This window comes from Strigops habroptila, chromosome 10, assembly GCF_004027225.2.
Source record: "Strigops habroptila isolate Jane chromosome 10, bStrHab1.2.pri, whole genome shotgun sequence".
In the NCBI taxonomy this organism is placed as follows: domain Eukaryota; kingdom Metazoa; phylum Chordata; class Aves; order Psittaciformes; family Psittacidae; genus Strigops; species Strigops habroptila.
Genome location: NC_046359.1, coordinates 7,313,639 through 7,328,993, shown reverse-complemented (window position 1 = coordinate 7,328,993; position 15,355 = coordinate 7,313,639). Strand labels below are relative to the sequence as shown.

The window sequence follows — 15,355 nt, the reverse complement described above, 5'->3', positions numbered from 1 at the left end:
TTTCTGTTTGTTTTTCCACCATTTTCCTGCTTTAAGATGAGATCCGCCACTCATGGTGAGGCCACAGTTTGACATGAGCTATTGTGTTTCTGGCTCCTGCAGTACTGCTGTTAGACACCCAATGGTCCTTTTACTGACCAGTATGCAGGGCAGGCTGTCATCAGGTGTTTTGGCATTAGTAGAACCAATAAGTAGCAAATGAAGTATAAATGTACCCCATGTGTTCTATTAGCACAAGAATAAAAGTAGCTGATCAGTAAGAAAAGATGTGTCCTGTCTGCCTGCTCTCCTGCATAAGGCTTGGGAAACTAACTCATGCCAGGCAATATTAAACACCCTCCAACAGCAATCTTTCCTTGCTTAGCACAAACATTGATATGTTTCTGTGATGAGACTTGCACAGTTCCTGTCTAAAGCATTGCACATAATCAAACTTCCATCTGTTCAAAGGGAGCTGTGAATTCTAAAAAAAAAAAAATAAAATAGGTGATACTAGGGATATTTTCCTAAACAGTATGATTTAAATATGAAGTATCATCATCGGGCATGAGGTAGTTGGTACCCTTAGTGAGTACTGTAGCGACTAAAATGCATTTGTGAATTGATTACTCCAGTATATAAATATTATTTTTTTTTTTAAACATAACTAGCTTTTTCTTTTGCTGTGATCATGGATTTGAGTGTATTATTTAGGAACGATATAAAGTAGTCTTTCTTGTAAGTGATTCTAAGATGTTTCTTTAGATATCTAGGCAGATGAGGTAAGTTTTGTTCCCCATGCTTTCTGTTTCTCCTTCTTTCTGATGTTTTAAGTGATAACAATATGAATCCTAAGGTCAGGTTTACCTCATCTAGCTTTAGGCATGTGGGCTTTAGTCTGATTGAGCTAGCAACCTTCCTCTTTTACCATAAATATAGATATATGAGTACTTCCAAAAGTAATTAATCTGTTCCAGCTTTGTTGCCTGTCTTAAGAGGAGATGAAATGCTGAATATTCCTGCTTTTCTTAATGCTTGAGGGAGCATAGAGTGACAAAGGTCCAGCTCAGATATCTTTTAGATGCCTAAGTTGAATCTTGTACATTCTGAAATGCTCTGTGTGGAGAAAGAGGACAAAGAGATAGATAAGAAGAGAATGAAAGTCAAAGGAATGGCTAATTTTAAACAATTTCTCCAACATATTTAGAGATCTGCAACAACAGAAGCATCTAATGTCTTAGCAGAAGGTAGATGTGGCCATTTAATACACAGGCTCTGGGTAAAGATTATAAACAGTTGCATCAGCATCCTTAAAAGTGAATCTTTACATTTATAGACACACATTCTCTCGCAAAACAAAACATAAAACTCATCCAGGGAAAAATGTGGATTGGTACTGAAAACTGCTCTCAGGAAGCAATTTAATTTAAATTTTAACTATTCAGTAGCTATGCAATTTGATTCAGTTAACTCATTTTAGTTTCATACAAATAATATAACCTTATCCAGTCAGAACACCCATAATATAAAAAACAGTGGACGGAATCTGGAATTGAATTGTTGCTTTAGTCAGCTTTAGTTTAAGAAAAAAATCATGTTCCTGGTGGCTACATTTAATACAGAGGAATACTGTATAAGTTTGTAACCTTGTTTATACATATACATGCTCTTAATAAAAAAAAAAAAAGGAAATAAATCAATGTAATTTTAAAAACTTATTTTTATTTTTATAATTCATGAATTCTCAAAGAGTTTTATTTTCTGAAATTTGTTTAGAATTTCCGAGCATCAAAATTATGTACAAACATTTAAGCTAACTGGTAAATGTAAAAACATATAAAAGTAAAGCAGTCTGGTTTATATACATTTTTTCTGAGATACCATCTGAATACTAAAGAGAGGAAAAGAAAAACTGAAGCAATATAGTTTTAAGTGAGTCTGAACCTTGAAATTATAACTCTCCACGCTCCATCTATGAAGCTGATACCTGTAAGATTTTCTGCTGCAAAGCAATTTGGGCAACAGATGATTGACACTGGCTCTCTGTATGGCTGTAGGAGGCAGGAATTACTTTTAAATACCCAATGAGGTGACCTGTGTAGTGTAGAAAGGTTGTGTGAATTAGACTAAGAGGGCTGCAGGTTTTCTTTGTCCCATGCAGCTGCTACAGTGGCACTGGTGCCCCTGGGTCTGCAGCTGTGACGAGCATTGGCTGTGCCATGTCCCAGTCACACACACCTGCACACTTGAAGGTGCTTCCTAAACTAATCACAACAAACTTACTGTATCCTTGTGTTGCTGCTGCTGAAGAGCATTTCAGAGAATAATTTGCCTTGTTGCAGCTTAGTAACAAGTAAATATTAGAATTAAACTTAGGAAGCTCTAATCACTTTGTTTAATGTCCCTATAGGTATCGGAGCTTAAAACATTTCAACTATGACGTCTGTCAGAGCTGTTTCTTTTCGGGCCGTACAGCAAAAGGACATAAATTGCATTACCCAATGGTGGAGTATTGTATACCAGTGAGTACCAATTTATTGACTGCTCCTGAGGGGTTGGTTTTGCATTATTTGAGGTCTCAATTTTTTCGTAGTCTTCTGCCACCTAGATAGTCTGGCAGGTTTTCTTTTTCCTCTGTTTAGTAGGGCCTGCCTTTCTGCCTTTCTCTTTGAAAGTTGTCAGGGACTTTGCTAGTGCTGCTGATTTTATGTAGTTGATGTTTGGATTATGTGGGAATAGGTAGAAGTATCCACCTCTGAGAGAATTTGAACTTCACATTTGTTTTGTAAAAATAAAGCTGGAATATTAAATATAATTGCAGTGCTTGTATACTTGCACATGCACACACACTCTATAATGGCGAGAACATGTCAGAGGAAAGGGACTCACTTTACTATTGCTATATCATAGTAAAGAATATTTAATATTCTACTAATGTACTTTAATTTTTTTTAAGGTGCACGATCTTTGCTTTCAGGTCCAACATGCGTTTGCTTCATGAAAAACATGGTTAGAAATATGTCATGTTTCATTCTGCTGAGTAATTACTGTTTACTGGGATATTTAGCTGGAAAAAAAAAAAAGAAAACAGAATTGACAGTTTCTAATCAAAAATGGTGTGAGAGGTTTGCTAACAAGAATCAGTTTTACAACACAGTATTATCCTAACGAAATTTCAGACACGATTTGATACTGATCGTTTACTTGCCTCTTTAGCCAATGTAACCCAAACAATATGAGCATGTCTGAGACATATTTTTCTTAGCTTCACTTTTTTTTTTCTCCCTGTAAAGTTCTCTCAAACCCCATCTTAAGTTTATATCATGGTCATGGAGCAGAAATGTTATTTTTTACTGCCTATAAGACACAGAAAATTCAGAAATGAAGGTGTAAGGTGTGTCAAAACAGATAATGCTGCCAGTCCACAGAATAAGATACCCGTCCTGTTGCATTAGTCAAATACAGAGATTACATCTGGAATGGGATATGGTACTGTCCCTAGAACAGGATAGCTTATTTCTGTTGACTTCTAGGTTTTGTCTAAAGCAGAAGATTTGATATCTGAGAGAAATTTTCAGTTCTTGTTAAACATGTTCACATTGTGTAGCTGTGAGCCATTTCATTTACAATACTGTCATACAGAAAAATATGTTCTGGAAATGGCTGCAATCCCCTCTGTCCCTGGGACTAGGAACAGCTTGTATTATAATGAAGATTTCTGTTATTGCTGCAAAAAGAATATAGTTTTAAAACAATATTAAGTGCAAAATAAGGTGACCTAATGCAAAAGTCCCTTTTTTTCCATGAAATATGGGAGGAATGAGGTGAATCCACTATGGAATACTAAAGGGAATAAGATGACATTCTTGATTAAAGTGAGTGAAGGAAGGCAAATATATAGGAGGTAAATGAAGGAAACTAGGGCAGTTTAAAGTAAAGCAGACTAAGAGATGGCATATAATTTAGGTGACACATAAAATTAGAGGTCCAGAGGTCCAGCACTGACCCCTATTGATTTAGAAGCTGAATATGGGAGTTGGAATTTTTCTAGGGTCCTGCTGGAAGTACACTCTGCTAGCTCCTTATATGCCTGTTAGACTTCCATAATCAATACCTACATGCAATCCATTTTAACAAATCTCATCTGAATTATGTTTGTAATAAAGAATTGATTTCACACAAAGAATCCATTGGTTTTTGGTATCACTATTTGTAATAATGTTCTACATTTGGTGTACTTATTTGTTGTTAAACTTCTTTACATATTGAACTCATTGAATGCAATATAATATTCAAGAATTGCAGCGAGTTACTAGAATAGCTTATGTTTAAATGGAGTAATGGTCAAAAAATAGCAAGAGAGCTGGGTCTGTGGAGAAAAAAGAAAAAAATTAAAAAGAAGGTACCAAAAGCCAATGAATTGTTCTTTAGAATCCATTATATTACAGTACAGATAGCCTGAATAGGAAGAATGCTCTCTTTTCAACCAAATTAAAGGCTATTGGTGTTAAAAATGTTACTTTTGTGGTTGATGTTGCAAAGCAGAGTACAAATACATGTACTCATCAAACTGCATTGATAAATGCAGTTTCTCTTTCTTTTTGTTAATGTATGTTCATGCATTAATAACAAGAATACTGGCAATAATTAGGGAAAGAAAATGCATCCCTGGTTAGTAAAGCTGGCATTTAGAACTGGAGCTTAGTCACAGATGGAAGGAAGTCATTTTAATTGTCTTCAGGTAAGCATTTCAGTCTTAGTGTATAAAGGGATTTCTCAGAAGCTCAGTTACTTCTACTTAAATTTAAAATTATTTGGAGAAGGTCTAAGGAATCTGTTTTTAAAATTAAATTTGCAGGGGGATAAGTCTCAATTTTAATGAGTTTAATGATAGTTGCATCAGTTTTAATGAGAATTGCTTCATAATTTCAGAATAGGGCTATTTGCACCAGATATATATGTAGTTATTGCATCCTGATCTGTAATGCCATTTAGTATTCATCCTAGCTTGCAGTTTAGTTTTCTTGATGCTGGAAATTCAGTTATGTCTGTCTTTTTATTTTTTTTCATTCAGGATTTAGAGATGGGTGAGGTAATGAACTGGAAACATTACTGTCTCTAAGTAGTAGAAATGCAAAGTCATTGTAGGTGTTTGTAGGGGTTTTTTTGCCTTTAAATACTCTTTCTCTGAAAAGAAAGAGAAAAGGGATTTTTAATACAGATTTTTCAAAAGACACGTGTAAAACTTTTGTAAGATTTTCCTAGCATCTAATTCAGGAATACTGTTACATAAGTACCTGCATAATTTATTTTTAGCTTTTTTGGAATGGAAATTCTCTCAGTTCTCTCAGTAGTCATACTTGTGTTATATCAGTGTGGCTTTCTGTACCAATGATCCTTTGAATTTCAGATGGAAATAGTTATTGCTCCAGGTTTTTTTCTCCGAACTGTTTCCACTTCACAACTCCTATATTCCACAGTAAAAGTATAAAAGCAGCTTTTCTGAGGTAATGTACAAATATCAAATCAGCAGTTCTGAAAATTTTGTCATCGTGAGTATTCTTACTTCCTGACCTCAGTATAAGTATAATCAATTTTTGTAGTTCTGTACCACTACACTCACCTGGCACAGCTCCTTATTTTGGGAACTGTATTTTTGTAGCCTTTCTATACAAAATGATGGCAGCAAAGATTAGCCCCTGCATCTTCCAGATGATCAGAATTCTATTTCCTTGAAAGAGCTCAGACTGTGACAGGCAAGACATCAGAAGTTATTGGTTGAATGATAGTTCACCCTAGACTGAAAATTTCTTTTCAGGCACAATAAAGCTTATCTGCAATAGTGCCTGTTAAGACTTCTCCTCTAGATAAGTCATCTGAAAATTTAATTACTACTGACATCCAGAGAAGATGGATACATTCCTCAACATTAAGCGGCCTCAGTGTTTTATAAGCAACAAACTGACATAAGTTGGTAGTTTCATCTTGACATGCTTATCAATGCACCAAGCATGACGCTTCACTGTTATCAAAATGAGATTGTTTGTAGGGAAGATGAAAGAAAGTAGCAAGAATGGTTGAATCTGGCTATTTTGCATGAGGAACATTGCTTCCAGCTGTGGAGTTCATAGATTACCCTTTGCCTTGAAAAGAATACCTATGTTGTCAGGGTAGTCTTTGATATGTAGCAGCTGGGCAACGTACTTTCCTCTAGGTCTCATTCTTATGGTTGCTCGGATAGCTGGCTTATGTGATCTGCTACCCTTTTGCAACTTAATTTGTTAAATTCCGAGATAAATTAGTTACTCTTGAAATTACAGCTTAGTTTCATTGGAGTAAACTAAAATGGACACAGTTTATTTCTCCTCTTGGTGAGAAATTGCTGTAAAATGCCCCTATTTGAAAGTGGCCACAGAAGGACAATCTTCACAATGTTACACAGTGCAAACATCACTCATGTGGCAGCGACAGCCATAAATAAAGTTGTTACATCTGTAATAACCTAATTTTTATGGTATCCTTTCTCATGCCTCTATCGAGGGATGTGAGATGCTTTGGTGAATGGGAATGAATGTATGCACTTAAACGTGTATTTAAGTTATTGGTGAATTGCATTCTTAAGTGTCAAAAAAAAAATAAAATAAAAAAATTGGAGGAATGAAGTATCTGTCTCTTTACTCCACCTCCCACACTGGGGAGTTTGCCAGCCTCCATGTGGTAGCTAGCTGACAGCTGCTTTAAGATGCAGCTATCATCATACCTGCACATATTGGAGCTCTTACCCTAAGTGGATCTGAGAATTTTGTTTTCCATCGAGAATAGTTGGGCTTATGGTACAAATTCTACCAGATGTTACAGATAAATAAAATGTCAAGAAATAAAAATATGGAGGTGTAAAAAAGGGGTTGGTTGGTTTGTTAAACTGCAAACCTAAAGATTCACCAATGCATTTGAAGAGTATCAAATTCAAATATCTCTACTAGGTCTTCTATTAAAGAATCAACTAAAGACCTTTTAAATGACATAGATGTCATTTCTATTTCTATATTCATGTATATTAGAACCGCGCTTTGTTTTCATGTTAGACGTGGTATAAGAAATGTAATTAAGAGAATGATGACTTAAGTAGAGAGTAACCTTTTTACACAGGTAGGTGCAGTGAAAGGAATGGGAAATTGTTTGGTCTTTCATTATCATGTCTTATTTTTATTTTGAAAAAAGAGTGTAGTGAGAAATAAATATAAATGTATGATAAATATTGTATAATCTTTATTCACATATGTTTTTATGTTTATTATAATTTTTTTATTATATATGAGCTAATTTAGAACTCTCCAGCTGGTTTATTACATTCTTGGTAGTGCTTTTTCCCAACAAAGATTTGTGCTATTTCTAATATATTAAAAATGTATGCCAACTGGGTTTTTTAACTTACATGTAAAAACCATGCCTCAGCATATTCTTTTTTCCACTGCTTTCCATGTAAATCCCAGTTTCTTAAATTTGTATTGGTTTAGAAGGAATTTTATCTGGTTTTAGATTGTGACTTATGACTCCACTTATGCCTGGCTGGTATATTGAAGAGTGCTAATGCTGGTCTGTCAGTTGTTACAGATTTTCGCCTGGAGACCTTCCACTACAGATGGTTTTTTAGTTATTTATGTGTGCCAGCCATGGATCTTAGTTATGCCTTCCTGAAGTTTGTCTTGTTCTAAGAACTGACATTTTAAATCAAGTTTGAAAGCATGGTCTTTTGGCTGGAATTTTCAGTGAAGGAAAGGATTTTTTTTCCTTTGCTTCTGAAGTAGTTCTGTAACTATGGTGGTATTTCTGCTATCGATTTGTGTGGAAATAGTCAAGATGTCATGATATAAGGAAGTGTACAAGCTACCTGTTGGTTTTAATTTAGAAGATAGATCCTACACAACAGTGCCTGCCTATTCCTTTTTGAAAGTAAAATGTTGTAGTACATCTCTCTTGGCATAATTTTGGATTTGATTGTGTAGTGTGGTTATATGCAAAAAAAATTAGACTAAATACTTCCAGGAGCTGCATCTTAGTTGCATGTAAATTAAAATAGTTCTTCCAAATCTGCTCAAATATCACTGGTTAGTGTTTATTGTTGTAAGTCAGTACAAATTCATATTAGTCTTTCCAAGGAACTGGGTCAAGCTGTCGTACCAAATAAAGAATACACCAGAGGAAAAGTTTGGCAGCTCAGTAGACATTTATTTCTACAATGTGTAGGTACTAAAACTTTCATTTCTTGGCCTTGGGACAGAGTTCCATCTGCTGAAGTTACTGTTGCGTGAGAACAAGCAGCCCTTTGGGCTGCCTCATGTTCCTTGTTTGGATGATGCAGTGACTAGAGCAGATGCTTTCCGAGAATGATTTTGTGAGCCCTCCCTGAGTTCACCTGTATTAAAATTTGGGGGTTCAAACACACCATAGTCCCAGATTTGCTCGTTGTGTTTTTACTTGTTAAAACCTCATGTAAGAAGCTCTTACCAACATCATTTTGATTATCTACTATTTTTATTGCTCATCTGATCTGCATAACAGAGTTTGTAACTGCATATATTATACATACATTAAAATACGTAGGTGAATAGGGAAACATTTTTATGTTTTGCCAATGAGAATATAATCAGGGAATAGTTTGCCCGCCCTGCTTCTAGGCCTCTTTGTAGTATGTAATAGAAAAAAATGACAAAACTGAAGTCTTTCACTCTGTTTTCCCTATGGATATCAATCCACTTTAGCATCCTTTTTGTTAACAGGCTTCTCCCAAAGCAAAGGGTAAAGAGATACAATCTGTAGTTTGTTGTGGGGTTTGGGCTGGAAATCTGTAGAAGCCATTACAAATCTTCAACCAAAGCAGGAGGTGAATAGCCACTTTACTGCAGTTGCAAGAGGAAACACTTAACAGTAACTGCTACACGTGTTGGGGACCATTCTGTTTAAATACTCAGTACAGTCTGTAAGCACATAAACTTTAAAGGCATACCATATACTATTGTTCCTTCCTGCAGATCTCTTTATTGCTGTTTTCACCTTGTATTTTATGCCTGCATGTTTTGCTTGTATCCCTGCTTTTGTAGCAGAAGTTAACTGAATGGTATTACCAAAGCAGTGCTGCCATTATTGCTGTGATTATTTCCAGTTAAATTGATTTTTAAAGTAGTTGCATTAATTTTCATTCTGTTTTAAAGAACAGAAATTCATGGGGGAGGGGAGGATGGGGCTAAGTGCTCAGTTTTGCAAGAGGCTGTATCAGTGTGGATCTGTAAAAAAGCTGTTGGGGTGTGGAAGTTGCCAGTTGTAACTTGTAAATTCAGACATTCAGACTTGAAGAATCTTGTGGATAATTTTTGTACTAGTCTTATCCTGTGGTAGTAAGGAGGTGACTGAATCAGTCTGTGAGATTGTTACTTCAGGCGTAATTGTTCTTACTAGGCCTGCATCTGACTGTGTGTTTGAACAATGCCTGTGCAATAGCCGTCACTCCATCCATGGGGGCTTTTTTTGGCTCTGGAATGATACAGATAATGGCAGAACCCTTTAGGAAGAGATCTGGTATCTTGAGAAAATGCTCATGGAAAATTTTGATGCAGAGTATCATTTAGCACATTCTACTCCCATCCCATGATAAAAGTTTTCCAGTTCAAGTATAGAATGGGAAGCAGTAAGTGCCACTTTGGGAATACAGAGGACTGTGTCTGTGGGGGTTTTTTTCAACAGGGCCATTAAGTTTTTCTGTCAGTGCAGTTAGTCACAAGCTTCATGTGCATGAGTACACTGTCAAGGTTGCTTTCAATGGCTAAGAGTATCCCTTTGTATCTGGCACTGACTTGACTTTTTTCTGAAAATATATTTTTTTCCCCGTTTCGTAAGACTGGTTATAAATATTTAGCTTAAGACTTGATCCCATTTCATTTTTTTCTCTAATTTATAAAGTAATTGGTAATTCCAATGCATTTATTGGAATTTGAAGCCTTGCTGTTTTCCGGTAGAAGAGAATTTATAGATGCATTATTATTACTCTTGTACCATATTTCAGGACACTACACGGCAGGGAGGTTGGAACTAGATGATCTTAAGGTCCTTTCCAACCCAAACCATTCTGTGATTCTATGAATTTTAACATCATTAATATTTTGAAGTTTTTCATTGTACCCTTTTTCAGGACAGTAGCTGCATTATTATGTCAATGCTGTTTAGCATTGTTCATTTTAATTTCTTTTAACTTTTTAAGACAACATCTGGGGAAGATGTACGGGACTTCACGAAGGTGCTGAAGAATAAGTTCCGGTCAAAGAAGTATTTTGCAAAGCATCCCCGACTTGGCTACCTACCTGTGCAAACAGTATTGGAGGGTGACAACCTGGAGACGTAAGCTCGCTTATAGACTAATTGCTCCTGGGGTCACTGGCCTATTTCATTAAAAACAAAAAAGTGAAACCTAAGAAATAATCAAGAACAGTTGTGGGGCCTTGTGCTGTATTATTTTCTGTGAATTGCTTTGCATTATTTGCAGATCTTCCCTGTTTTTTAAAAAGTAAAATATTTTATACTTTGGTTTTTGTAATCATTTTATCATAAAGCCATGGACTTTAGCAGGTGATGTTAGACTGGGCTGAATGGCTGTTTAACAGAGAATGCTTTTGGGGAGACTGGGCTTTTGGAACTGCACTGCTTATTTGGTTATGTCAGAGTCCCTGGAGCTAGAAATCTGAGCTAATTATGTTCTTACAGGCTTCGGAAGTATAGGTGGACTAATAGAACACTCTCAGCGTCTCCACAGTATTGTTTATGGTGCTGGCAGAATTACTCCACTTGATTTACTCACTTGGTAGTTGTCAGCAAAGGACACTCTTAAAAGAGCAAAATTAAGATGTGTTGACACGGCACTAGAAGTAGTTTCATGGATGGACTCTCCTTGACATCCTGGTGTCTGCAGTACTACCGTGTTCTCTGAACATACAACTGCTTAGCTAGCAACAGTCAATGTGAAGCTTCAACACATATGCTCTTCTTGCATGCAACAACTCAGTGCCATTGTCCACGCTTTGTTTTCATGACCAGAGGACTGTGTATTTTATTTACAATAAGCAAACAAAACCTGTGCATTAGCAGTTAAAGAAACAGGAGAAAGTAATCTGAAAACTGGCATTACTGGTGGCCTGGCTTCTAAGGAAGCAGCACACATTCAAATGTTAAAATGTTACTCAGCAGTGCAGTCTTCAGCTGCCACCAACACAGGAAAGCAGAGCTGCTTTGATGTGATGAAAGCTTGCAAATGATGCCAGAAATTGTAATGTCAAAAATGTAATCACAGGTCAGGATAAAACTTGCTTGGTCCAGTCATGTGGGAAATATACAGACAAATTGCCAGCATCATGCTGAGGAAACTGCTGGTATTAGTTCTTTCCCCTTCAGGTAGCAAAACTCAGTAATACATTCCTTTAAATGAAAAAATAAAAAAAATCCTAAATAGTTAGTCAAGTGTCAGAATGTAATATACTATGCATTTACCTCTGGTACTTTTATGCAGAAGGAAAATAAGCATTGATAACTTTGACTTATGGTGGGGTTTTTGTTGTTGTTTGTGTGTCGTTGTCCCACCAGTATTTTTGTTTGTAAATATATTTTTCTAGTTAGTTTAAAATGAAAACTCTGGTACTTGAGCAGAATTCAAATGAACCGATTATGGTTTATGAACTGCAGTTCAACCAATAACACAAAATATTATTTTTATTTAACAAAATGAAGTATGTAAGTCAGTCTCCTATCTCTCCATGATACACAACAGTATCCATTGCTGTTTCTTTTGGAGGTCTGTTGTTGCTGATTCAAATAATCTGGCTGGGTTTCTGGTTAAAATATTTTGTGTTTCTCCAGCTCTCTCTGGCTTAGACAAGACTAAAGTTTTTTTGTTTCATAGTTTCTTTCTCTCTTTTTTTTTTTTTTTTTTTTTTATTTTTTTTTCTTTTGGTCTTCCTTACAGTCCTATCACTCTCATCAGTATGTGGCCAGAGCAATATGAGTGAGTATGCAGAACCCCTTTCTCTGGAAAGCTTAATATACTGGTTGTTTTCTTTTAGCTGAGTTGCAACTAATCTGATGTGCATGAGCTATAGGGCATGGCTGACCCAAAGCAATAACCCCCTTTGCAATATTGTAAATTAATTTATTTGTCATCAGTCTAACTTACTTTAAAAATAATGTTGTTTACATTATGAATTGTTTCAGACGCATTTTTTTAATTATTTTTTTTTTAACTAGTCCTTCCCAGTCTCCACAGCTGTTTCATGATGACACACACTCCAGGATAGAGCAGTATGCTACTAGGTAAGAGATGCACAGTTTCTCACCAGTACACTGCATTTTGTGATTGATTCCTGCAGATTTTAATATACTCTACTAGCTGGACATTATTTATTAAAAGGATACAATTCTCTATAATCAGAAGTCAACCGTTTTTAAATCATTAGCTTCTGAATAAAGTCATAATAAATGTAAAATAGTTGCATTAAATCTATTGTCTGTCATACAGAACCGATAAAGTTGCAGAATTACATAGGTGACTTGTAGGCATGTGGCCATGAACTAGATCTGTTTGAGATGCTTCAAAGCAGAGACGATCTAAATGGCCCTAGTCACTAAGGAGCTTGTCCTTACCTTCAGGGGATGTGTTGGAGCCCAACATCCCACCCCAGCCAGGGTGGGACCAGGCGATCAACACAACTTCATCATGTGTGTTGCTTTCATTTATCTTCCTTCTAAACCTGAGGAATATTAACAAATGCATAGATGGGCAAGCTTGCTCCATGCTAAAAGATGACACCAAAGTTCCCAATTCTTTAGGGCCTAGAAACCTGAAAAGACAGAAAATTTCTGCTGTGATTTTAAAGAGCTGTATGGCTTTATATATGCAGTATAATAATCCAGTCCTTTTAGATTAATTCCTTCCAGAACAAGGAAGCATAGGCAATGACTCTCTGTAATTACACTGTTTTTTGTGTTGTTTTCCAGGACTTGTCTGTCCACAGTGTGATGTTATTTGCCAAGCATAATTTCAGATGTTGCATGTGCTATATTTAAAAAGTATTCATCCTCTTTTGTTAGTCTAGTTTTATAAAATTCAAAAAGAAAACCATCTGTGAAAACATCTCTTTAACTAATTTTACCATGAGAGTAGTGGTGATGCTAATGATAATTATACTAGAGATAGAAAATATACTTGTTCTGTGTTGTTTGGCAAGTAGAATTAGTTAATCATAGCACAAGTTTCTCATAAAAGTCCTATGGATTATAGGTTTTTGTCACAAAATCTAGGAGTTTATTCTTATTCATATATACCAAGATTGCCATATCCGAGCTGTTTCCAAGCAGAATTGATCTTTGCACTGTCTCTGTTTAAACTGTGCAGTATATTCCCTGAAAGTCATGGTCTTTCCCTGCCTTTCAGGCTTGCACAGATGGAAAGGACCAATGGCTCCTTCCTCATGGAGAGTAGCTCCACTACAGGAAGCGTGTAAGTAACCCATGCTCATTAAGGCTGCCAGTAGCTTTGGTTATAGATGCATGGTACAATCTTCATAAGTTGTAACACAGGACTTAGTCCCAGTGACAGTAGCTAATAAGTATGACCCCAAGGGTGCCTGCATAAATTTCATTATTCCAAGCACCAGTTATAGAAATAGGTGATGTTCACTTGATGTTGTAAGGGAACTCTACATTTGTCAACCATTCTGCTTCAAAAGTGTGGATATTACATGTGACTGGAAAAAAGTCACAGCTCTATAAGTTCTAGTTGGTATTCCTTTTCTGCTTTTATCACAGCATAAAGAAAAAAAAAATCCTTCTGTGTCAAAGTGGACGATGGAGTAGGTCAAAAGCTTGTGCCAACTCCCAGGGCAATCTTCTCACTGAATAATAAATCATCTGTATTTTGAAGCTTCTGCAGAGCCTGAACAGTGCTACTGTTACTTGTTTCTATTTCATTTTGCTGGCTGCTGATCAGCTGTTTATACTTGGAGATATAAGCACAGTCCTACAGTAGTTTTATTGAGGCCATTTCTTTTTTAATTACGTGTCACTTTTATTCTAAAAACTTTCACTAAAATACACTGGTGAACCTGGGAAGCACAGAACCCTTTGAATTACTGGTGAATTAAATATGGGATTTTTTTCCAATGTAAAAATAAATGAATGTTTTATCCTTGGTTCTATTAATTAAATCAGTGTAGTAGGACTCTGTTTCTTTTAATTTATTAGTGAATGTCATCATCCTTTTTATAGAGGAAGCGGAAATTGTTCTTGTTCAGTTTTAGTTAGAAAATGCTACTGTTCTCAATAATGTTTTCATTTACTGTTTTAAAATCTAATAGTGAAATTATTCTACCGATGAATGTACTAACAATTTGTGATTTAAAATACTTTGCTTCAGAAAAGCACGTGACCACCTTTAAATGTTTCCTCTTTCCTGCTTAATTAACTCTATTTACATAACTAATTAAGCTTTTTTTCTTGTGTAACTGGTTTTATGTGTTTCTGTCATTGGTGTGCTCATCAGTGAGAGAAATGCAGCCAAAATATTCCCTTTTGATTTCCCTTCCAAAAAAAAAAAAAACCCCATACTGTCATTTGGCAGGAAGGCTGGAAACTTCAAGGCAGCTAAATGCCCGTACGCTTGATTGAGCTGTTTATTTTGCAATTAATAAGTCTACTCATATACAAAGACCAAACAACCATCCATCCCAAAGGTAAAAGGGGGGGTCTATATGCTTAATTTTTACTGGCAAATTAGCTGTTGATTTTAATGCAATTTCCCTGCTCACCTATAAAAATGATCTTTAGTTTAAGAAAAGAATGAATATGGTGAACTTGTATACCAACATGTGAGAGGGACCTCTGAATTTGGGTCTCAGTCCTGGTGTCAAAATGGGACTGTTACACAAAGTATGCAGAGATTTAGAGGCCTAGGAGGACAAGAAAGTAACTTTGTACCCAATGGCACCTTCCATTTTATTTCCAGGTAATAGTGCATTCTTTTACTAAGGTAAATACTAAGTACTCACAAATTCTGAAGATCTGCAGTGTAAAATTTGAAATTAAACTTACTGCCATAGAATCTTCTGGGATGGAAAAAGGTCTTTAAGATCACTGAGCCCAACTGTTAACCTAGCACTGCCAAGTTCACCACTAATCTATGTCCCTAAGCACCACATCTACATGTCTTTTCAATAGCTTCAGGGACAGTGACTCAACCACTTCCCTGAGAAGCCTGTTCCAGTGCTTGATGACCCTTTTGGTGAAGAAATTTTTTCCAGGGATTTACAGAGCTATGAAGTTTGGATCCCAGTTCGGATTA

General features: G+C 36.0%; 1 protein-coding gene across 9 annotated transcripts in view; it reads left to right on the top strand.

Annotated features, from left to right (window-relative positions):
* Positions 1-15,355, top strand: part of UTRN (utrophin) — a 374,126-nt gene that overhangs the window by 336,910 nt on the left and 21,861 nt on the right. For 8 of the 9 annotated variants that reach the window (XM_030500119.1, XM_030500120.1, XM_030500121.1 and 5 more), the window contains 5 exons: positions 2,390-2,501; positions 10,235-10,371; positions 11,987-12,025; positions 12,265-12,330; positions 13,451-13,516. In XM_030500119.1, coding sequence (XP_030355979.1) covers positions 2,390-2,501; positions 10,235-10,371; positions 11,987-12,025; positions 12,265-12,330; positions 13,451-13,516 — 420 coding nt within the window. The remainder of the gene's footprint in view (positions 1-2,389; positions 2,502-10,234; positions 10,372-11,986; positions 12,026-12,264; positions 12,331-13,450; positions 13,517-15,355) is intronic. The other variant, XM_030500122.1, reaches the window with a different exon arrangement.